Source organism: Gobio gobio (assembly GCF_949357685.1).
Source record: "Gobio gobio genome assembly, chromosome: 3".
Lineage (NCBI taxonomy): Eukaryota > Metazoa > Chordata > Actinopteri > Cypriniformes > Gobionidae > Gobio > Gobio gobio.
This window is the reverse complement of record NC_137099.1, coordinates 24,365,430-24,389,298: the sequence shown is the minus strand read 5'-3', so window position 1 is coordinate 24,389,298 and position 23,869 is coordinate 24,365,430. Positions and strand designations below refer to the sequence as shown.

The following is a 23,869-nucleotide window of genomic DNA, read 5'->3' as shown; positions in this document are numbered from 1 at the left end:
TCGCGTACAGACAACAATGTTGTCAAATGATCCCCGTCCACACGGATCCGCGAAAATGACTAAAAACGCTGTATTATGCTTGCCAGGCTAGTAGTTGGTGATGTCCCCTTTATAAAGAAACACCATGTGCCTATAGACTGAGCATGTAAGTAATACACATGTGCATGACGTTACCATTTTTACAAATTTGTGTTTTTGTAGTTTACACAGACACGATAACGGTATAATTTTCAAAAACTTGCACTCTGAATCCCGTTTTCAAAAGTTTCCGTTTTCAGGCCCCCAAAACACCGTTGTCGTGTCAAAACGCATATAATTTTTTCCGTTTTTAGTTGAAGACAGTGTTGTGTAAACGGGCCATGTAAGGTGAGACCACAGGAATACAGGTGAATGGGTGTATACTTTCCACTAATGAATATAAATTAGACACATCAGCTGAAGCTACTGATTGGACCATTGATTGTAATTGGCAGGAAAACATTGTCACCTCTTCTTTCTTTCTTTTTTTTCTTTCTCCATTCTCCTTCCTGCTCCTCCTCCACTTCTTTTCTTCCATATGTAGGCAGTCTCATGTGGGCGCTATCAATCCATTCTCGCTCCTCTTTTTTTTTTTTTTTTTTTCCACTCCTTCACCATTCCTCCTCTGCTCTGCCCGGCTGGTCAGTGACGGTCATAGGCACTGGCAGTTGCTGTGGCTGCCGTTCCTGCTCCCCGTGTGGCTGCGCTATAGTAGTATGGAGATCCTATAAGGGATATGAAAAAAAAATTAACAAGTGGCCCCCATCTATTAATTAAATTGAATCCAGGTTTTGCAAGTCTGTTTAAATGACCAAATTAAACATTACTTTATATATTTTTATACACTACCATTCAAAAGTTTGGGGTCGGTAAGATTTGCTAATGTTTTTAAGGGTTTTGAAAATCCATTATGCTCACTAAAGCTGCATTTATTTGATGGAAAATACAGTGAAACCCATAATACACAACAGTTTTGGCAAACAGAAGCTCAAACATGCTTGATGTGCGAGAACTAATTGATGTTCATTCTCGTGTGTTACGCAGAACGTCTGAGATTCCGCAAGAACCAATGAGCTTTGTCCTCACGTGACAAGCAGGTTCGGTTAAGCTTATGTTTATTTTTGCTGATCAATTTTTAAATGTGAATAAATGCCTAAATGAAATCTGCTCGTAATATAAAGCGATTAAGTCTCTTCAGAAAGTTTGGACTAAACCACTCAATTCATTAGTTTTACGATCTCTTTCAAAAAAGTTAAAACTTTTTTGAAGGGTCAAAGTGGTAATTGTGTAGCTGTCAATAGAGAGTAAGAAAGCTCACAGATTTCATTAAAAAAAAAATATATTGTGTTCTGAAGATGAACAACAATCTTGCAGGTTTAATTAGAACAATATGAGGGTGAGTAATTGATTGATTTTTAGGTGAACTATCCCTTTACATTTTTTATTTTCAACCATTTTAACTCAATTTTGTGACACTACATTTCATTTTATAACCACACCCTCCTCTTAAAATAATCTTAAACTGCTGTTGATTTCAGATCGCATTAAATAAATGCTAAATAAGAAGCAATGCATTCAAAATAAAGAACATGATTACAGGATGATGGATTTACAGCCCAGGGTACTTCTGATTTATCAGTCCCCCACAATCATGTCACCCTTCCTCTAATTTGAAATGACACCATCATCATCAGCTCAGTTTCTGCTGGGAAAAGACCATTTCTGCTCTATAAGACACATGATCCATCTTGATCAGTCTGTGTTGGCATTAAGTGCTGATGGACCCCTCAGACCCAGTAATGTCTTTAGTATCATATCTAGTTTTAGCAGGAATTATTTGGGACTGCGGGCATGAGCGAGGGGTATAACGGAGTGGAGTGACAGCGACGCTGCTTAGTCTTTGTTGCCGGAGGTAAAGAGTTTGAAATTGAGAGAAATATGTTGGTGAAATATGGCAGATGTGTGTGTTTGTCTTCACTGGAAATACGGATTATGGGATTTAAGTAGCTTTTGTGTTGTGGTAACTTAAGAGTGAGGTATATCACTGTCATAGATATTACAGATATATTTCAAATATTTAAACTATATACACAATTATTTTGCTGACAACAATATTATGCAACATTGTGATTATTGCAATGATTTAAATACTTTTTGTGCCCAGTGAGTTTAACTAGACTAGTTTCCCAATCCTTCCTTGTCTCACTACTAAAATCTACTCAAATTTACATACTATGGTGGAAATTGCATTTGGTTTCTCTGATTGAGGAGAAAAAAAGTTTTAAGCCATTTTCAAAGCAAATATATACATATTGAGAAATATAATTAAACATTGTCAAAAGTTTGTAAAATATACCCCAGCCCTAATAGACACTAAACTTTGCCTTGCAGCATGTTACACAAACACTGTCAAACTTCTGTCAAATCAGGGTCTCTTTCTTGACACACAAAGCAAAAAATCGTGAAATCTCCAAGGAATGCCTTCTCCATTGGGAATGTTAAGGTTAGCTCTCTGGCTCTCTCTTACACACATATTACTGTTTTTAAGCCACTGCCCCTTCACCTTGCTCTTGACAGATGTGTCAGTCTGAGGTTTTGCTGATCGGGGCAGGTTCTTCTAAACCGCTCATTCGGTGCACCATACATACAAAAACATATGGCATGCTAACCCAGAAATGTTTCAAACTAACATCAAACCACTCGCACATCCCCCTGTGATGGCATGGGTGTTTTGGTACCTGTGGGTTGTGGGGTTTGGCTCGAGAATAGACCCGATGAAGCTGCTCTCTCCGAGCCCAGTAAAGAACCGTACTCTTGCTGGAACACTAAGAGCAAAGTGCACACACATACAACAGTAAGTAAATATTTCACAGCAAATGTAGTTATTTTAGAAACGTGACTATACATAAATTCTTTATAAAGCACTCCAAGCCATTGCATTTTATTTTCCATTTAAAAGTATAGTTCGTCCAAAAATGAAAACTGTTATTATTTATGGGTCAGTACGTTCTTTTCATGTTTTTGACTAAGGCTTTATTGATTTGATCAAAAACACAGTAAAACTATTTTCTATTTTAATATATTTTAAAATGTCATTTATTCCTGTGATGGCAAAGCTAAATTTTCAGCATCATTACAGTCTTCAGTGTCACATGGGCCTTCAGAAATCATTCTAATTTGCTGATTTGTTGCTCAGGACACATTTCTTATCAATGTTGCAAACAGTTGTGCTGCTTAATATTTTTGTGAAAACCGTCAGACCTTTTTTTTTCAGGATACTTTGAAAATAAAGTTTAAAAGCACAACATTTTCGGTCACACTTTATTTCAGGGCCCAATTCTCACTATTAACTAAATATTAATAGTTAGTAAGGTAGTTAAGTTTAGGTATTGTGTAGGATTAAGGGATGTAGAATAAGGTCATGCAGAAAAATGCATTAATATGCGCGTTATAAGTATTAATAAACAGCCAATATCCTAGTAATATGCAGGCTAATAGGCAACTAGTTAATAGTGAGAATTGGACCCTAAAGTAAAGTGTTACTGAATTTTCTTTTAAATCTTTTTTGTAACATTATACACTCACCTAAAGGATTATTAGGAACACCTGTTCAATTTCTCATTAATGCAATTATCTAATTAACCAATCACATGGCAGTTGCTTCAATGCATTTAGGGGTGTGGTCCTGGTCAAGACAATCTCCTGAACTCCAAACTGAATGTCAGAATGGGAAAGAAAGGTGATTTAAGCAATTTTGAGCGTGGCATGGTTGTTGGTGCCAGGCGGGCCGGTCTGAGTATTTCACAATCTGCTTAGTTACTGGGATTTTCACGCACAACCATTTCTAGGTTTACAAAGAATGGTGTGAAAAGGGAAAAACATCCAGTATGCGGCAGTCCTGTGGGCAAAAATGCCTTGTTGATGCTAGAAGTCAGAGGAGGATGGGCCGACTGATTCAAGCTGATAGAAGAGCAACTTTGACTGAAATAACCACTCGTTACAACCGAGGTATGCAGCAAAGCATTTGTGAAGCCACAACACGCAAAACCTTGAGGCGGATGGGCTACAACAGCAGAAGACCCCGCCAGGTACCACTCATCTCCACTACAAATAGGAAAAAGAGGCTACAATTTGCACAAGCTCACCAAAATTGGACAGTTGAAGACTGGAAAAATGTTGCCTGGTCTGATGAGTCTCGATTTCTGTTGAGACATTCAGATGGTAGAGTCAGAATTTGGCGTAAACAGAATGAGAACATGGATCCATCATGCCTTGTTACCACTGTGCAGGCTGGTGGTGGTGGTGTAATGGTGAGGGGGATGTTTTCTTGGCACACTTTAGGCCCCTTAGTGCCAATTGGGCATTGTTTAAATGCCACGGCCTACCTGAGCATTGTTTCTGACCATGTCCATCCCTTTATGACCACCATGTACCCATCCTCTGATGGCTACTTCCAGCAGGATAATGCACCATGTCACAAAGCTTGAATCATTTCAAATTGGTTTCGTGAACATGACAATGAGTTCACTGTACTAAAATGGCCTCCACAGTCACCAGATCTCAACCCAATAGAGCATCTTTGGGATGTGGTGGAACGGGAGCTTCGTGCCCTGGATGTGCATCCCACAAATCTCCATCAACTGCAAGATGCTATCCTATCAATATGGGCCAACATTTCTAAAGAATGCTTTCAGCACCTTGTTGAATCAATGCCACGTAAAATTAAGGCAGTTCTGAAGGCGAAAGGGGGTCAAACACAGTATAAGTATGGTGTTCCTAATAATCCTTTAGGTGAGTGTACATGTCTTTACTGTCACTTTATCAGTGTATTGCATCCTTGCTGAAAAAAGTATAATAAAAACAAAAGTATTAGTTTCATTTAAAAAAAAGATAAATTGTACTGACCCCAACATTTTGATCGGTAGTGTATAAGTTATACAAAAGCTTTCTGTGTGGAACAGACTGAAGTTGTTACATTTACCGATCATCTCCTGTTTCACTGAAACCCTGAAATCGAATTCATATTAAAAGTGTAATTGTGAGATAAAGTAGGAAGTTACATATGAAGTCTCATTGTGAGGTTGCAATTACGAGAAAGTCGCCATTTGAAATATAAAGTTATATCGGGAGATATAAAGTCACAATTACAATTTTATTGAAACTGGCTTCTATATGGTGGTGAAAAACCCCCCCAGAATTTTCATTTTGGGTGAATTATGCCTTTTAAAGCAGATTATTACAAAAGCATGGGCAGAGCAAGTTTTCTCCATCACTGTCCATAATGTTGTGCTTTCAGATGCTTTTACCTAGTAGACTGGGGTTTGCAAATCTCCAAGACTCATTGTATGTCGAATACTGCGGATGAGAGTATGGACTGCCAGAGAAATCTCCTCCTGAAATTTAAGAAAAGACAATAGAAATGTTAGATATGCATGTACAATAGTTTGAACTCGTCAGTCTGCAGGTGGATTTTACTGCGTATGTAGCGTAAAAGGTTCAATTGGCTAGGTGGAAGTGTCGATTTGTGACCGTTTTTCTCCTCCATTGCTTCAGTGTAGTTTTCCCTTTATCTCCATCTCTCTTTCTCTCCCTCTTTTCCCATCTCCCTCGTTCTCCCTTTCCCTGGGGAACACTTTCCCTTTGCTGGCTGTCACAAAATCAGAGGCCCCAGCTCTCTCTCGCTCTCTCTTTCCCTCCATCTCTCGCTCTGTCGGTTCTGCCTGGCTGGTTTTGTGCCCCCCCTCCCCTGTGTGTCAGCCCCCCTGCTGAAAGAGAGGAAGCAACAGAACGAAAGCGAAGGAGAGGAGAAATAAGCGATACACTCTGAGAGAAAGTGGAGGAAGAGGATCCAGGAGATATAAGGAGAGAAGAAAAGGCACTACTAATCAATTTTTTTCACAAAAATGGCAGTAAAATATATAAATATATAATATCTGAGAGCTGTAAATAAGCATTTTTTAACACTCACACAGTTTTTTTTAGCTTGGAAGTTCAAACAATAATTATCTTCCTTTGGAACCTTTTCAATGCACAAAAGGTTCTTTATACTGTAAACAGGTTCTTTAGGTTATGAAATGTTCTTCACACTGAGAACTTTATTTTTAAGAGTGTATAAAGTTACAATTTCAAGAAATACAGTTAGAAAATAGTAGAAATTAGCTGGAGAGTAAATATTGACAATTTTTCTTTTTTATTCCTTTAAAGTATTATACATTTCAATTGAGAGAGCAAATTTTCATAATTTCTATTTATAACTAATATATAACTAACCACAACTGAAGTGAACTTTAATTTAAAAACTTTTTATTTAAAGCAACAACACAATGTGTATGTTTCTATTGAGTATAATAGCTAGTAAGTTAGCAAGTAAAAGCTAATCTCATTTAATTTAAGAGACTACTATACTTTCTACAGAGAATGAAGGGAAATAAATGAGGGGAAATAAATACTTTTAATCAGCATTGACACATTAACCTGATCAAGTGTTAGTAAAGACATGTATAATGTTACAAAATAAAAATATTTTGTGGAAACAGCTGTTTGCATCAAGAATAAATTATTATTGAGCACCAAATCATCATATTAGAATGATTTGTGTATATGAATATAAAAAAGTTCACACATACTGTATATTATATAAAAGAATAGGCATACATAACATAAAATGATTTATGAGAATGTTGCAGTCAAAGTAATTCAAATGTGACATCATAAAGCCAGAAAAAAAAAAAAAAACAATAGTAGGAGGTAAATGAAATGGGATAATCTAAAGTGCAAGTCTGGAGCTTTGTTCTTACTCTTAACCTTCAGCATGCTCTTAAATGGGATTGTTGGCATGGTTACCTCTCCTCTGTCAACTTAGCGCCACAGCGACTAAACCGTGTCAGGTTGTTTAGGGAAGATGCTCGTGAAAGCGAGGGGGATGACTTATGGATGGAGAGGAATGGAGGGATGGGGTCTCCCCAGCGAGAGAGATGGGTTGCAAGGTCATAAATGCTTGTCAGAAGTGGGGGAAACATGGGGGATTCAGTCGGAGGGAAATACGAGACAAGGTTACGGATCTTGCGCTGAAGAGAGGGGACCCAACAAGACCCTACGAGTCACTGTGGCAACCGGTGAGAGCATCGACAGAGACACCGGCGTGACAGACTGGAGACACGACAAGAGACATGTTGTTGTTGTTTTGGCTTGGGTTTGTTTTGTTGTGTTCAGGGAGTTGATACAAGGGTTGGCGAACAATCCTTCATCGCAGAGCTTTTGTTTTTTATACCACTCTATTTGTCTTGTTGCACAAGAGATTTTCTGCTATATCCACTTGTGTTACTTTGCACTTGATATTGAAGCCAAGCAAGGACACATTTGTTACCTATACTTTTATGAGGCATTGAGAAAAACAATTCATTACTGAGCTTTATTGGAACTGAAATCCCTCCTTCCAAAAAAATGTTTCCATTGTAGTTATAATTTAGCTAGTTGGTAAGCCACATTTGGCAAAAGAACAGTAGTTGATTTAAACTATTTTTCATTCTTTTACAATTTACACTTTAAGAAAAGTCTGTAAAAATAGGGCCCAGTGTACTGCTGTCAGGGTTATGTTCAAGGGGCCTGTGTTTCGTTTCAGTTTAGTCTTGTTAATTCCCTTGTTAGTTTCCTTGGTTGCTAATTACTGTAGTTACACCTATATCTTATTTAGTTCCCTTGTGTAAATATATAGTCCCTTGCTGCGTCCCAATTCGCCTACTTGTACTACAACCTAAAAGTATGTACTCTTTTGAAGAAAAAGTAGATACTTTTGAGTGTGTAGCAGAAGAGTATGCAAGCTTTGGGACTTACTACTCGTCATCTTTAACGGACAACTCTGTCGCTTAGTGACGTGTATCCTGTCACCGTTTAAACTTCCCTGTCAATCATCTGGTCACAGTTAAAATCCTCCACATTCAATTCAATTCAATTTCCAAACATTTCGGAGAGAAATGTAGTAGCCCGTTGGTCTGCCAGTCGTGGGTCTTTCATGCGGAGACTCTCCTCGTGTTTGCAATTTAAATATAACAATGCATTTAAAAGTTAATGGCCAAACGTATCATTACAAAAGTTCACAATGCTGTTGCAGATGAAACATAGTGTGGATAATATTAAATAAATATATTTTCGTCAAGTTAGATACTGTTAGTTATTCATTCAAACCCCTTTATCTAAACCTCTCTACTTAACCGTCGGGCTCTCACATCCGTCATGTTTGTAGTTTTTTTTTAAACTTTTTTTTTATCCACGTTTGTAGTTCTAATCGAATCCTCGTCCAATGCGCAAGGGGTTGTGGGCAATATTAGCCGTCAGAGTGTGCATCGATCTGGACTTCGGATTCTAACCAGAAATAGTAGACCATCCGGGTATCTGTGGAATACTCATTTCAACATACTACGATTTAGGACGTAATTTTTTTGATAGATACGGATAGTATGCGAATTGGGACGCACTGCCTGTTGTGTTTAGTTATTTGTCGGTCATCGTCTTAGGCTACGTCTAACTTAATCCGGATGCAACTGCAAACTTCATTTTCGTTTCAAACTGCTCTCCGTCCACGCTAACGTTTTCAAGCATTTCCCAAAGTTTCTCATCTACACTGAAACATCAGAAAATGCTAAATTCTTACTGCACATGCATTAAACCTCATTAAAGCTCACTGAGATGATACAAACGGAACAGACATAATGTAAAGTAAATTATTAATAAATAAATAAATAAATAGTAAAGTTCAAATGCTATTCTTCTGCAGGAACATTTTAAGCAAAATATCTCACCATTCACTGATGTTTGCTCTAAAACGCAACTGCGATATGAAGAGTGTACAAAGTAACATATCTTAAGCAACAGTGTGAAAGTGAATAAGAAATTAACAGGCACAATAGCGGTATAAAAATGCATATCTATCGGTTCAATATGCGTCACATGACTAATCATGCGTCATCATTTTCAATACCTCTGTTTTCACAGTCCACACTACAACATGAAAACTGCCTTTTCAAAAAGCTCCATTTTCGCAGGACAAAAACACTGTCTCAGTGTGGACAGAAGGCCAAAACGTATTTGTGTGGAGAAAAGGCCTTAGTATATTTGTGAAGTGTAAGTCATTACTCTTCTGAGTGTGTCCAGTGTGTTCTGTTAGCTTAATAAAGACTGTTTAAGTTAGAATGACCGACCCTCAAAACGAATATTATAACACAAAAGATAGTCGTTCTTTGGAGGAGTTCTCAGAGGAGGTCCTGGATTTGTACCATGAGGCATGCTGGGACGAGGCTCTGAAGTTCATCTTTTGGAGCGGGGTGGATGATATGTGGGTGTGTGGATCTGAACACATCCTTCACAGTGGAAGTTGTTGAGGAAGACCGCATCAACTCAGACTACCCAGGGCCTATACCATCGCCAGCAGCCATCTCCTGCCTGCTCCAGATAGGAATTCTCATCTTCCCAGCCTGATGAGCCTTGGGACTCAAGGAAGATCCTCTGTCACTGACCCAGCGACAATGCCTGAGCCCGCCATGGAACCGGAGCCCAAGCCAGTTCTTGCCATGGACCACGAGCTTGAGCCACCTACAGCCATGCCAAAGTCAGCCAGCTCGTTAATCCCAAAGCCAGAGGCCGGAGCACATCGACGATCAACCCCAGAGTTGGTGGTGTTGGGACAATCCACACCTGAGCCTTTCTTTAGATATGTTTTATGTTCAGATATTCATTCAGCAAAAGATTCTGGGGGGCCATGATACTTTTGTAAAAATTCTCAAAAATGCTGGCAAAAAAACCCAAAAACAAAAACACTGGCGGTAAGCAGTAACAAATCATGTCTCCTTTCAGGAAAGTATAGCCTTTAAAAAATGTATTGTTATTCCCAATGAGCCGTAAATTGCTATAATTTATTTCATACTTAAGAATGTAATGTTTACTTTTCTGTAATGAGGCAGCCTCAATGACGCACGCAGCCAAAGATTGTGACCTCCAGAGGGCGCAACCTTCAACATGAGACACAACAACAACTGAAATACTGCAGGGTTTTAAGCAATTTTGACTACAATTCTCCTACTTTCTTTCAAGTCTCTAGTACTATTTACCAATGACTCTAAATTATCAACCCAAAAATGTGATGCAAAACTGTTAAATGGGATCCAATGACAACACAAAAATCAGATAGCCCTTAATAACCATTAAAAACATAAAACAAAAATATTATTTTAATAAGAATAAATATATAAGTATTTTTCAGTTAATTTCAAATGATGTTGGATGTTGATTGTTCAAGTTAGTATTATTTAAAAAAGCCACATGCGTCTATGTGAGCAGTATTCAAAGCCATTTGTGTTTGTGAATATGAATCCTATAGTGAGAAAATCCATGTGTATTTCTGTGATTCTGAAGTGGCCTGTGGATTAAAAAAAATAGCTAAAAGAAAGGAGGCCGAGGGAGTCTGCAGGAGAATGAATGAATTAGTCAAGGGTCAGCGATGATTCTCATTAAAAACAAATTACTGATGTTGAGAAGGGACAGCTGTGTGACTGGGGTCTAATAGTCCAGCCACTCCTGCTGAAGACTCAAAGCCAGTCCACCCGCCCCACACTCTGCCAACCACCCAACAACCCCCCCACCCTTCTCCATCCCATAACCCCCTGGGAGTGCTGTCAACCTGGCAGATGGGGGGAGACAGGAAGTGGCAAAGACAAGACCCCCTCCCACTGGGACCTCAACTGAAATAAAGCAGAGGTGAAAAGGGGGTATTGGGAGAGTGACTACCGCAGGAAGAGCGAGAGAGAGTGAGAGAGACAGAATGAGGGTGGCACATGAATGAAAATGAGCCTATCTATTAGTTTTGTCATCAATCCCTTCTTCAGCAATATGCCCAGAACTCACCCCACTATGATGGGAAAAAGTACTCTGTCTGAGTACACTACTGATCAAAAGTTTGGAATAATTCAGATTTTTTAAAATGTTGTATCTAAGAGAACAAAGAATCCAAGGCACTTCTTCCGGTTCAAAACTGTTAAAACTTGTTTTTTAAATGTTGCTAAAAAAAAGTCTCTTATGCTCACCAAGGCTACATTTTTGATTAAAAAAAATTCAGTAAAAGCTGTAATATTGTGAAATATTATTACAATTTAAAAGAACCGTTTTCTATTTGAATATATTTTAAAATGCAGCAGCAAGGATTTCTGAAGGAGTAATGATGCAGAGAATTCAGCTTTGCCATCATAGGAACAACTTGCATTTTAAAATAGAAAAACAGTTATTTAAAATTGTAATAATATTTCACAACATTACTGTTTTACTTTTGAACAAATAAATGCAGCCTTGGTGAGCTTTTTTTTTCACAAACATTAAATAATCTTTATTATTCCAAGCTTTCAACCAGCAGTTTATGTGAAGTTGAATGCAGTTAAAAATTAGTTTGGACTCACCAGGTACCATCCCTGTGAGGGAGGGTGTGGAGTAACTACCCTGCCCAGTTGGAGGAACATGAGGAGGGTAACCAGGGAGCGTGGTGCTGGCCAGGTCACGACCTGCAAAGATAGAAAAAAAGAGCATTTCTAGCATGATTAGCATCAACTCCATGGGGAAGAGTTTATTGATCTAACTTGTCAGTGAGTCATTCCAATCACCACAACCATTTATGAAGCAATTTCTCCTATAATTGTTCAGTTAACTAGGCTTTAACCTTTTTATCTGCTTGTTAGTTGTGACACAAAGGAATACTTTTTCCAGGTCCAAGCCTCTGCTTTGTTTCAAGTGAGAATACTATATCAACAGACGTTTATGAGTACTATTCATTTATAGAACACCTTTTAAGCTTGGCTGTAAAAAAAACAAAAAAAAAACAATATTTTAACAGCGCATGTGAGTGTATATTAGCACTGTTTGTTGTTTGTTTTTGAGAACGATGACGTGCGACGCCAGACTTAACAAACAGATTTGGATAAACGTCCTACAATGTGTCCTGAGTTTCTATATGGAATCTCTGGATATTTCAACATATAAAATACATTTAAAAAAAGATAAATAAATACTTAAAACATTTGAATTCAACAAAGGTTGGTCTTAAAAGACCAAGGGATTCTTATTTTGGTTCTAGTGTTACCACTCAGCATGGCTGGTAATCAGACCAACAGCACGAGTATGATATTGCTTTTATGCAACAGCGCAATAAACAAAAGGTTAATACTGAAATACTTCATTACTTTGTGTATTTTTGTTCCACAACTGAACAAATTTCCAAAAGAAGCCAAAACAGAATTGACAGAAATCACACAGTAATGATGTTCCTAAATGAATCTGGCTTTTGGAACGAATCTGTTGAATGAATGATTCAATGGCTCACTCATACAAGACAGTCACTTTTCGCCACATATTGGCGTATTAATATAACCTGCAGAACACTCAGGTTGGACTGTACATTAGCACTCTTGCTCGCTCAGAGCAGTATTTTTTATAATTGTGCATGAAATTATGACAATGTTTCTTATTAATAAAGTTTCAATGAAAGACTAGTGAAAAAGCTGATACAAAAATAGTTATACATAGCAAAGGGAATGAAGCATGGATCTACGCTGTAGCTTATTAAATCAGATGTGACATCTCATGAGCTTGGTAAACTAGCGACATCCTGTATAACCATCCCGATTAATACAGCCATCTTACTTTATGTCAGATCACAAATCTGCCTTTGCCCCAGTAATAGGGTCTCTCGTATAATTATGCAATGATGTATGACAGGGTCTGGTTGTCTCTACTGTTAAGTGTAAAAAAAAATCCATGTCCTGTGTCTTCCTCAGGCCTGATTCACTAAATAAAGGGGCACATTTAAAGGAACTAAAGAGAGAATCAGGTCAGTGAAATTGAAAGTAAAAAATAAAAAATTATCTTTTAGGCGCAGGTAACTGACTCGCATGTGGCAACAGTCAATACCTTATAGATTGTCGATTAGAGTTCATTAAAAACAAACAAGGATGGATTAATAAAAATATTAATGAGAGATTTAACTTGCCCATTTCACAATGATCACTGGGCAGGTTCTAAATTTAATTCTCTCTCGCTTTATCTCTCCTCTCTCTCTCTGTTGTATGGATGTATAACTGTATTAGGCTACATGACATGGCTGTCAGAGTGAATCATCTCTCAGTCTGCACATGGTGCTGATCTGTAGACTGCAGCCCATTCATCATAATAAACACCATCACCCTCAGTTCATCCATTCCCTTCAACACAGTCACCATTTAAGCCTCTGTAGGGCCTGGGAGGCGGAGGGAGGCGAGAACAGAGGGAAACTGAATACTTTATCAGAGATTAAAAAGCGTGATAGAGAAGATGAGAGAAGGAATAAGAGAGATTGAGGCAAGGTGGAGAATAACTCAGGAATGGAAGAAGAGGAGCATTAGGATTGGGAAGAGGTGAAAAGTGCGGACAAGGGAAATTTACCCATCAGTTTTTGCGCATGAGTACTGTGTGACCTTTGGATAAAATAAACACATTGTTCAGCAACCTTTTCTACATTTGCAGGTATAAAGCGAAACAAAATGTGAGTGTTGAAATGGCACTATCACAGTTCACATAACAGTCAAGGAAACATACGTTTTATAAATATATATACAGACAACACTTAGTTCCGGTCCTTGAATCTGATTGCACGAGCAAAGTTCCAACAGCACTGATATAACAGTTTTTCTGCATATACCTTTTTATGCCGGTGATGAGTGAGTCAACTGATTGTTCAAAAGTGCTTATTCATTCAAGAATAACACAAGTGATCTGTCTTTATAAGTCGTTGAATCATTCACTCAACAGGGGCTGAATTCACAAAACATTCTTAAAAATCTTCTAAACTGCCATTTTCCTCTTATTTTTTTTCCCCCTAAGAATGAAGTTAAGAATATTTTTTTTTCCAAAATTAAAAGAAGACTCAAATCAATTATTGTAAATAACCTGTGTATTGACTTAAATACCCAAAGGTAAGATGTTTTACTGAATTTATTGGTTTGTTTCAAATATTAAGCATTATAAAATAACACTAGCTACATATAAGAGCGACATATTACTGTTAATAAAGATGTAACATTGTACTCCGAATGATAACAATGATCCATAGTTAAAACAATGATCGGTCATGATTTTTGCTCAATGCGAAATTCAGTAACAACTCTACAAAAAACGAGGCAGCTCCAAAATATGGACTTGGAGGTGTTTCTCATTGAATTGATCAGCGAGTCTTCAGCAAGAAACCACCATACAATCAGATAACACCAAAGTAATTTTCTTCTTAAGATAAAAATAAAAGCAGGAATATTCTTAGAATATATCATTCTTAACTTAATATACTATTTCATATAATAGAATATATCATTTCTTAAAGGAACACGCCGACTTTTTGGGACTTTAGCTTATTCACTGTATCCCCCAGAGTTAGATAAGTCCATAAATATTCTCATATCCGTGCGTGCCATAACTCTGTCTAACGCTCCCACCGCTAGCCTAGCTTAGCACAAAGACTGAAGGTAAACAGCTCCATCTAGCCTACTGCTCATTAAGTGACAAAACAACGGCAACATTTTATTTATTTACATGTTGTGGTGTATAGTTACATCGTGTACTAAGACCAATGTAAAATTTTGTGATTTTCTAGGCCGATATGGCTAGGAACTATACTCTCATTCCTGCATAATGATCAAGGAACTTTGCTGCCGTACCATGTGTGCAGCAGCACGATGATATTACACAGCGCCTGAAAATAGTCCCCAGCATGCTCTCTGTGCAAGAAGGTTGTCATGTTGGTTATGTTGACGGAAGTTAGACTATTTTCAGGCACTGCGTAATATCACACATGGTACGGCAGCAAAGTTCCTTGATCATTACGCAGGAATGAGAGAATAGTTCCTAGCCATATCTGTCTAGAAAACGGCACTAGGCTAGCTGGAGCCGTTTACCTCCAGTCTTTGTGCTAAGCTAGACTAAAGGTGGGTGCGTCAGACAGAGTTATGGCACGCACGGAGATGAGAATGGTATGTATGGACTTATCTAACTCTGGGGGATACAGTGAATAAGCTAAAGTCCCAAAAAGTTGTTGTGTTCCTTTAACTTCTCTCTAAAAGTCCCAGTGAACCGGAAGTTGCAACTGATTTTATTTCAGTGCTGTGATGTATTTCCAAGTGAAACGGAATATTGAATAGAGGGCAGGGTTTTACTTCAGTGCTCCTCCTCTCCATCTCTCGCTCATAGCAGACTAACGGTTGGAGGGGAGTGGTTAAGGATATTCAAACCCAAGCCGCCAAACTGCCATCGTCGGAAAGGGAACGCCATTCCAGACCGGAAGTTACTTTTCAGATTTTGACTTCATGAGGACTTTAAGAGGACTATCATGAATCCCGCCCCTGATTCGTTCACAAATGCTGATTCATTCAGGACATTAAACACCTACTGTGTGTTGCTCAGAGTCGCACAATGGTTAGTTCTGCCTCATCGTTGTTTGGAACTATTTTACTTTTCTGAGCAAAAACAGACAAAGTTACATGCAATATTGTATCTAAAATGCAAGTTACTGAATGTTAGTATAAAAGCAATGTCACACTCACAATCAAGCTATTTTTCTGAATATTATGCCTTCGGCTGAATTGCAGTGATATTGCTTATTAGGGTGTAACGGTACACATATTTTCAGTATGGGTCTTTCTTTTCGGTACGCATGTGTACCAAACGAATGTAGAGTTGTTTTAACTACTGCACATGCAGAATCGATAATCTTTGATGTTGCGAACTTATCTGGAAAAATAACAAAGGACACATAGTGAGTTGCTGCCAGATAAGTGCACAATCCATGTTGTCATAAACATGAGACGCTCTTTATATTACAGTTTTTCTCGATTGCTAAAACACTAAACCCCATTCTCTGAATCAAATGTTCAGTGAACTAAACCAATTTGTCAAATCAGACACTCTTTTGGCAAAACTCTAAACACATTCTCATTCACTAAACACCTTTTGCACTGTGATGCACTTGTGCTGCAAATTGGTAAACACACGCGGCAAACAGTAAACACAACTACAACACAGTTGTCATCTGTAAAACACAATGACTCAAAATTGAACACACTTGTTTCTAATGATGTGATTAAACCAATTGCCCAGAATATAAGCCAGTTCAGAGGGCACAGGTGTGTTGGGTGGATGTAAGAATGGTGGGAAACAATCTGAGAGGCAGAGGAAGAGTAAGAGGAGGAGGAGAAAGAGGAGGAAGAGGAGGAAGAGGAGGAGGAGGAGGAAGAGGAGGAAGAGGAGGAGGAAGACCAAGAGCAGCCATTTCAGATGATTTTCGAGCAACAGTCATAGACCATGTTCTTGTTCATGGTATGACAATGAGGGAAGCAGGCCTACGAGTTCAACCCAATTTGAGCAGATTCTCTGTGGCCACCATTGTCAGGACATTCAGAGAAGAAAACAGGTAAATGTTTCTTTTCATTTCGGTAATTGAAAGTTTACTGTATTCATTTGAGCCAGTACATATCTTTGTCAACAGAAAAATTACTGGGGGGAAATAACCTTTCTTTCCATACATTTTACACATACAATGTAATGTCCATTACTATTTACACTATACTTTACTGTATGTAATACTGAAAGTGCATTTTCCCTTCTTGTAGAATTGCAAGACTACAACATGCGGGTGGAAGGACTGGTATGTTCTCCCAGCAGCAAGAGGCTCTCATTGTTGATATGGTCCTTCAAAACAATGCAATCCGCCTGCGTGAAATACAGGAAAGAGTTGTTGAAGACAATGCAAACTTTGAAGGAATGAACAGTGTCAGCCTTTCGACCATTGATCGTGTCCTCAAACGCAACAGGCTACGCATGAAGCAAGTGTACAAAGTACCCTTTGAGCGCAACTCAGAACGGGTCAAAGAACTACGATGTCAATATGTACAAGTAAGTGTACACTCAGAAACTTTCAGCTCTGATGCTTACAGTACAATTCTATGCTACTAGCCAACCGTTACTGTAAACTGCCCTTTATACTAGTGTAGGGTATGTAAATACTGTAAGGTGTGTATACAAATACACTTGCAGAAGTTTGTCTTTCTGTATCACTTACGACTGTAAACTAATTACTGTATGTATCCTTTTTTACATGTGTAGAGAGTGTTTGAACTGGATTCCATGGAAAGGCCCCATGAATGCATTTTCGTTGATGAAGCAGGGTTCAATCTGGCAAAGAGGAGAGGGAGAGGCAGGAACATTATTGGCCAACGTGCCATCGTGGGTGTCCCTGGCCAGCGTGGTGGCAATGTCACCCTTTGTGCAGCCATAAGTAACCGTGGGGTTCTCCACCATCATGCAACCCTGGGGCCATACAACACTGAACATCTTTTAACCTTTCTGGGTGGTCTTCGGGATGTTCTGCTTGAGCGTGAGCACCAGGATTATCAGCAGGCAGTGCATGCTGTGTATGTGGTGGTTTGGGACAATGTCAGCTTTCACCGGAGTGTCCGTGTACGTGAATGGTTCAATATCAACCAGCAATTCTTAAATGTTTTCCTTTCACCATACAGCCCTTTTCTAAACCCAATCGAGGAATTTTTCTCTGCGTGGCGGTGGAAGGTCTATGACCGAAACCCATATAACGGGGTAAGTCTTCTAGAGGCTATGGAATTGGCCTGTGGTGACATAGGTGTGGAATGTTGTCAAGGCTGGATCCGACACACCAGAGGGTTTTTCCCCCGTTGCCTGGCAAGGGACAACATTGCCTGTGAGGTGGATGAAGTCCTCTGGCCAGACCCAGCACGAAGACGCGACGCTGAGGCAGACTGAATTGTGTAAAACAGACTTTTCAGTTGCACAACATTTGAGTTTATTATGCTTTTCATTTATAATTTTCTTTGACAGTACTAAGTGATGGTTACTGTAATATTTTCTTTATTGCAAATGGCATTTACGTACTGTGTATACAGTAACAAACAACATTTTCTTTAACTGCATGCCCTGGATGCTGTGTTCTCCATTTTTTTGTGTTGTGTCTAATGATTGCTCCATAGTGTTTATATATTGATGGGTTGTGTTTATGATCTGAAAGCATAGTTTGATTTTGAGCACAGGTTAAATAGTTTAGGGGCGAGTGTTTGATTTTGCCAGAAGAGTCAAAGGTTTTGGAAATTTAGTTTGAATATTTGGTTTTGTGTTTACAGTTCTGAGAAAATGGTTGACTGTTTCAAGAAATGTGTTTTAGCAATCGAGAAAAACTGTAAGCACTTCAAACTAAATAATAAACCTATATGGCTTACCCTACTTTCAGATGTGTTTTTTGTTTGAGATTGAGACACATTTTCCTCAACACACAACTTACATCTTACAGTTGTAAAAAGAACTGTAAATGTTACAAATTCATGCAAGTATTTCCTTTTCACATAATGGATTATCCTAACAAGCAAGCGAGTCTACCGTATGTTTAACTTTGCAGACTTAAATTAATGAGTGCGGGGTACGAATCAAATAGACGAAGCGGATTAGAATTGGAGCGCAATAATTCTAACCTTGCCCTAAAATATTTTGCTAACATTTTTTTAATCTAAAATTGTAAGCACTTCATATCCCTTTCCCCAATTACAACAGCACCATAAATTACAGTGTATGTTGCTGCCAGTTGCAGCAACATTGACAGACTTTTTTATTAAAAGACAAACCATAGTTTGTTCAGTAAACCACTGTTTAATTGTAAAAAACATCTGGTTTTTTTTCCCCTGCTGTACCGAAACCATACCGAATTATGACTTAAAAACTGAGGTATGTACCGCACCGTCATATTTGTGTACCATTACACCCCTATTGCATGTCGTCACAAACACCTCTGAAAATTGATACAGTGGAACTTGCCATTAAACAGCCAAGCTTTCCAGCAATATGTGAACAATGAACAATTCATGAAGCAGCAAAAATGTAAAAAGTTTGATACAGACATTTCTAACATTTAAAATGTATATTGCCCCATTTCCCCCAGTGAAAATATATACCTTGCCCAGACCTTATGCAGTTACAGACAGTCTCTCTCTCTCTCTCTCTCTCTCTCTCTCTCTCTCTCTCTCTCTCTCTCTCTGTTCTGCTGGTTGCCATGTTAGGGAGTTTTCCATGTTAGGTGACAGGAAGACATTAGTGAAGACTGGATACTAATCCACTCTGGGTCAGTGGACAGGGCAACAGCGAGGGACAGAGAGAGAGATGGACTCTTCAGAGGAAGAACAGACAAGGCCTAGTCCTCTGAGAGACATTGTCAGAAGACAGAAGAATGAAAGAGGGTAGACAGGAAAAGATTTTCTTGTCCAAAAGAGATAAAATCAGGGCCCGGTGGGTAGTTCACATGCTTTGACACATTGTGCGGTGGTGCTAATGTGGTCAATGCAAGTTTGAGTCTGGTTTGTGTCACTTCTCGATTCCATTCTCTTTTAATCAGAGATTTAAAAAAATGCCAAAAAAAACTCATTTTATTTTCTTTCTCTGTCTGTTGATTTTTTTTATTTATCATAATTTCTGCATTTAGGTTTAAATGTTTTTGCATGAATGTATCATTTGTAAATTGATTACAGTTTTTCTCGATTGCTAAGACACATTTCTTGAAAGCTGCTCTGCTTTTCTCTAAACTGTGAACACATAACCCAATTTTCAAGCTACATTCACAAAACCTCAGACTCTTCTTGCAAAACCAAACTTTCACCTCAAAACAATTCAATCTGTGCTCAAAACTGAACTATGTTGTCAAATCGTGCCCCGCGTCAATCAAAATTAAAAACACTACTGAACAGTCACTAAACACTACGTAGAAAAATAGAAAACACAATGCTCAGGACATGAAGCTGGAGAAATACATGTTTATTGTTCACTGTAGGCTAAATGCATGTTGCAAAAAATAAAATAAAAACTGTTCATTTAGCACTTGTACAAAAAGACAAAACAGAAATTGTATGCGTTTGCCACTTGTGTATAGTAAGCCATGTAAAAATAAAGTACAAAAATATACATGGAATACTTGGCCTACAAACAGTTAGACCAACCCTCCATTACAATACTACAGTATATTGGTACAGTGATGTACAGAAACATATTTACTTACAGTATACTGTGGTACAGTATATAGTATGTCATACAATAATTGCTGTCAACATTTACATACTGTACTATAATGTCAAAAAAAGGTAATTACCTGTTCTCTTCTCTAAATCTTCGGATTATGGTGGACACAGTGAATCTACTGATGTTTGGTTGTACCCTTTGTCCAGCCTCCCTCATGCTCATACCATGGACAAGAACATGGTCAATTACAGTAGCTCTGATTTCATCAGATATTACTGTTCTTTGTCTTCGCTGACCACCTCAACCTCCTCTCACACGAACTCTTCCTCTCAGATTTCTATCCATTGTAGGGCCTCACAAACCAGTGCTCTCTGAACTGGCTTACTGTATATGTTCCCTCACATCATTAGCCACAAGTGTGATCAATTTTGAGTTGTTGTGTTCAAGTAGTGACATCTGTGCTTTAATTGTGTTTGACTTTTGTCACCTGTGCTCACCATTATGCAGCACGGGTGCATCACAATGAAAATGTGTTGGCAAGTTGTGTCTAAACAGGTGAAAAGTGCTTATGGTTTTGCCAAAAGAGTGATTGATTCAATCAGTGGGTTCAGGCAACTGAGCATTTGGTTCAGACAATAGGGTTTAGTGTTTTAGCAATTGAGAAAAACTGTAAGTATAAAATATTCATATGTGATCTTCCATTAGGGGGCGCCATTATGCAAACATGAACTCAATCCAGTCTTTTCACATGGTCCATTATGAGACAAGCTCTGCTCCATTCTGTCTTTCTCTCCTTCCACACACACGCTCATATACACACACACACACACACACACACACACACCATGTCGATTTACAGGTTTCGCTCTACCTTGTCAGATGGTGCACAAATCCCAATTCCATGATTCCCTCGTTAGGGCTCCTGTCCAAGCAGCTCTTAATTAGCGCTCCCTTACTCCCAAATGGAGTGAGCGAGTAAGGGAGAGGAGGAGACGTGTATATAGTAATTACAGATCTCCATCCACTCCCTCTGTCCCTTAGGATATAGAGTCTGAATCTGAATCACTGAGCTCTGTTTAACAGGTCTGATAACACTCTCATCACGCCCCTGAGCTGCCCACAGCAAGCTGATCCACGATCAGGTGGTTCTACTTCGTGTTTAACACCGCTATAATAACAGGAAAGCCTTGCGGATCTCAGACCAGCACTTCAGTTGTTAAAAGACTGGAAGTAATGTAGTAAAAAAAAAATATGTTCCAGAGGTTGATGTTGATTTTTACTTTTCTTTTTGCTATAAAAAGGTCGCATTAACACCGCTTTAGAAACGTCGTACCATACCTTTTATATATAGATTTTATTGCTGTACCTTTATCCCAAACTTCCTAACTTAAACTATAAAAAACGAATTATGATTATGAAAATTATGATTTAATTGTGGAAAATAGATCTTAGAACAACTAAGGTGTTGGCCATTTAATTCCAAAACACACACAAAAAAGTAGTTTCCATCACAATCATTTCCATCACAGAATGCTATTAAACAATTCATCATTTGAGATGTGGAGGAAATTACACCATAGTGGGAATTGTAATTGCTCTCAGAGAAAGAAAGAAAAAAATGTATGCCTGTATGTTTACTGTTGGATATTGTTGGACAAATCAAATTAATAAATTAATTAAATAAGCTAGTCTCACTTGTTTAATTAATTGTTTAGGATAAAACATGTTGACTAATTTAAAGGGTTAGTTCACCCAAAAATGAAAATTCTGTCATTAATTACTTACCCTCATGTCGTTCGACACCCGTCAGACCTCCGTTCATCTTCGGAAAAGAAATGAAGATATTTTAGTTGAAATCTGATGGCTCTGAAAGGCCTCCATTGGCTCAATGGCACGGTTCACTCTCAAGACCCTTAAAAGGTACTAAAGACGTCGTTACAAAGTCCATCTCACTACAGTGGTTCTAAAATAACTTCATGAATCGGCGACAATAGTTTTTGTGCGCAAAAAAAACCCTAAATAACGACTTATATAGTGATGACCGATTTCAAAACACGGCCTCATGAAGCTTCGAAGCGTTATGAATCAGCGAGTCGAATCAGCGGTTTGAATCGCCAAATTTCAGCAGTTTGGCGGTTTGACACGCGATCCGAATCATCATTCGGCTCAGTGATTCATAACGCTTCGAAGCTTCATGAGGCCGTGTTTTGAAATCGTCATCACTATATAAGTCGTTATTTAGGGGTTTTTTTGCGCACAAAAACTATTGTTGCCGATTCATAAAGTTATTTTAGAACCACTGTAGTGAGATGGACTTTGTAACGACGTCTTTAGTACCTTTTAAGGGTCTTGAGAGTGTAATGTGCCATTGAGCCAATGGAGGCCTTTCAGAGCCATCAGATTTCAACTAAAATATCTTCATTTCTGTTCCGAAGATGAACGGAGGTCTGACGGGTGTCGAACGACATGAGGGTAAGTAATTAATGACAGAATTTTCATTTTTGGGTGAACTAACCCTTTAAGCCTTACCTTTTTTGCTTGTAGTTTATTTGCATTCAAACAGAATGTTTTACCTTCTAAACAGCTATAAATGTACATGAACACTGATAGTAGATAGTAGTTACTACTAGTAGTAGTACAAATTATTTTCTTAAAGTGTAACTTCACCGATTTCAACACGCTTTGTATTGTTGGTAGTATGTGTAAATGAACAACATCTACTCGTTCTCTGTGTTATCTGGACCGAGAAATTCACGTTTGTTAGCGTCATCTGGCGGACTTTTGACAGACTGAAAAGTACGGATTATACTTCTGCATTTTTATATCCGGATCGACAGAGGGTTATTAACAAAACAGTTATTGTACGAGTAGGTTTATCACTGATAAGTAAAATGAAAATGAAAATTCTGTCATCATTTACTCATCCTCAAATTGTTCCAAACCTTTATGAGTTTCTTTGTTCTGCTGAACACAAAAGAAGATATTCGGATGAATGTTTGTAACCAAGCAGAGAGAGCAACCATTGACTACCATAGTAGGGGGAAAAAATACTATGGTAGACAATGGTTGCTCTCTCTGCTTTGTTACAAACATTCTTCAAAATATCCTCTTTTGTGTTCAGCAGAACAAAGAAACTCATACAGGTTTGGAACAAATTGAGGGTGAGTAAAATATGACAGAATTTTCATTTTTGGGTGAACTATCCCTTTAAAACACCATTACAGTAAAAATGGACCACTATGGCAACAGTACCAGTATCTTACCTGTACGCGACAGCGTTTTACTTCAGGGGGATGGGTGGGGTTTGGACTAAAACACATGGTCATCAAGTTTGAGATGTCGACCACAAGCACGCACTTTACTATTCTTTGCAGGCTTTGGCCACTGCCTACAAGTTCGCTCTGGATCCTTTCCTGGAAACCAATAGTAGCTCACTCCCACTGAACATTTACTCTTTGAATTCTTGCACCCGTGAACAAAACAAGTCGACACCATTATAACTAAAAGTTTACTAAGAAGTATTTCCTTCTAAAGCAAGGCGGTATTTGACTCTGGTAAGCATGTCCATAGCAGACTGGTGGGAGTGGCCTTGGGCGGCAACATGCCCAGTGCATTATGGGTGTTGACATTTTCCTACCTATTTGGCAAAAGGGAGGACAAAAGCCTTTTTTCTCTATTCTCTAGTCAGGCAGCATAGTTTTTTTTTTATCCACCTTTTTACAGTATAGGCAGCCCAGTTTTATTGAAAGCCCAAGAGGCCTACCTCTTT

General features: G+C 38.4%; 1 protein-coding gene across 7 annotated transcripts in view; it reads right to left on the bottom strand.

Annotated features, from left to right (window-relative positions):
* Nucleotides 1-453: 453 nt before the first annotated feature.
* Nucleotides 454-23,869, bottom strand: part of pax5 (paired box 5) — a 58,574-nt gene continuing 35,158 nt past the window's right edge. For 4 of the 7 annotated variants that reach the window (XM_079811620.1, XM_079811617.1, XM_079811621.1 and 1 more), the window contains exons 8-11: nucleotides 11,460-11,561; nucleotides 5,325-5,411; nucleotides 2,757-2,843; nucleotides 454-743 (exon numbers count right to left, since the gene is read on the bottom strand). In XM_079811620.1, coding sequence (XP_079667746.1) covers nucleotides 661-743; nucleotides 2,757-2,843; nucleotides 5,325-5,411; nucleotides 11,460-11,561 — 359 coding nt within the window. In that variant the 3' untranslated portion in view covers nucleotides 454-660. Of the gene's footprint in view, nucleotides 744-2,756; nucleotides 2,844-4,163; nucleotides 4,221-5,324; nucleotides 5,412-11,459; nucleotides 11,562-23,869 lie in introns of all 7 variants that reach the window. The other 3 variants (XM_079811615.1, XM_079811616.1, XM_079811619.1) reach the window with 1 other exon arrangement.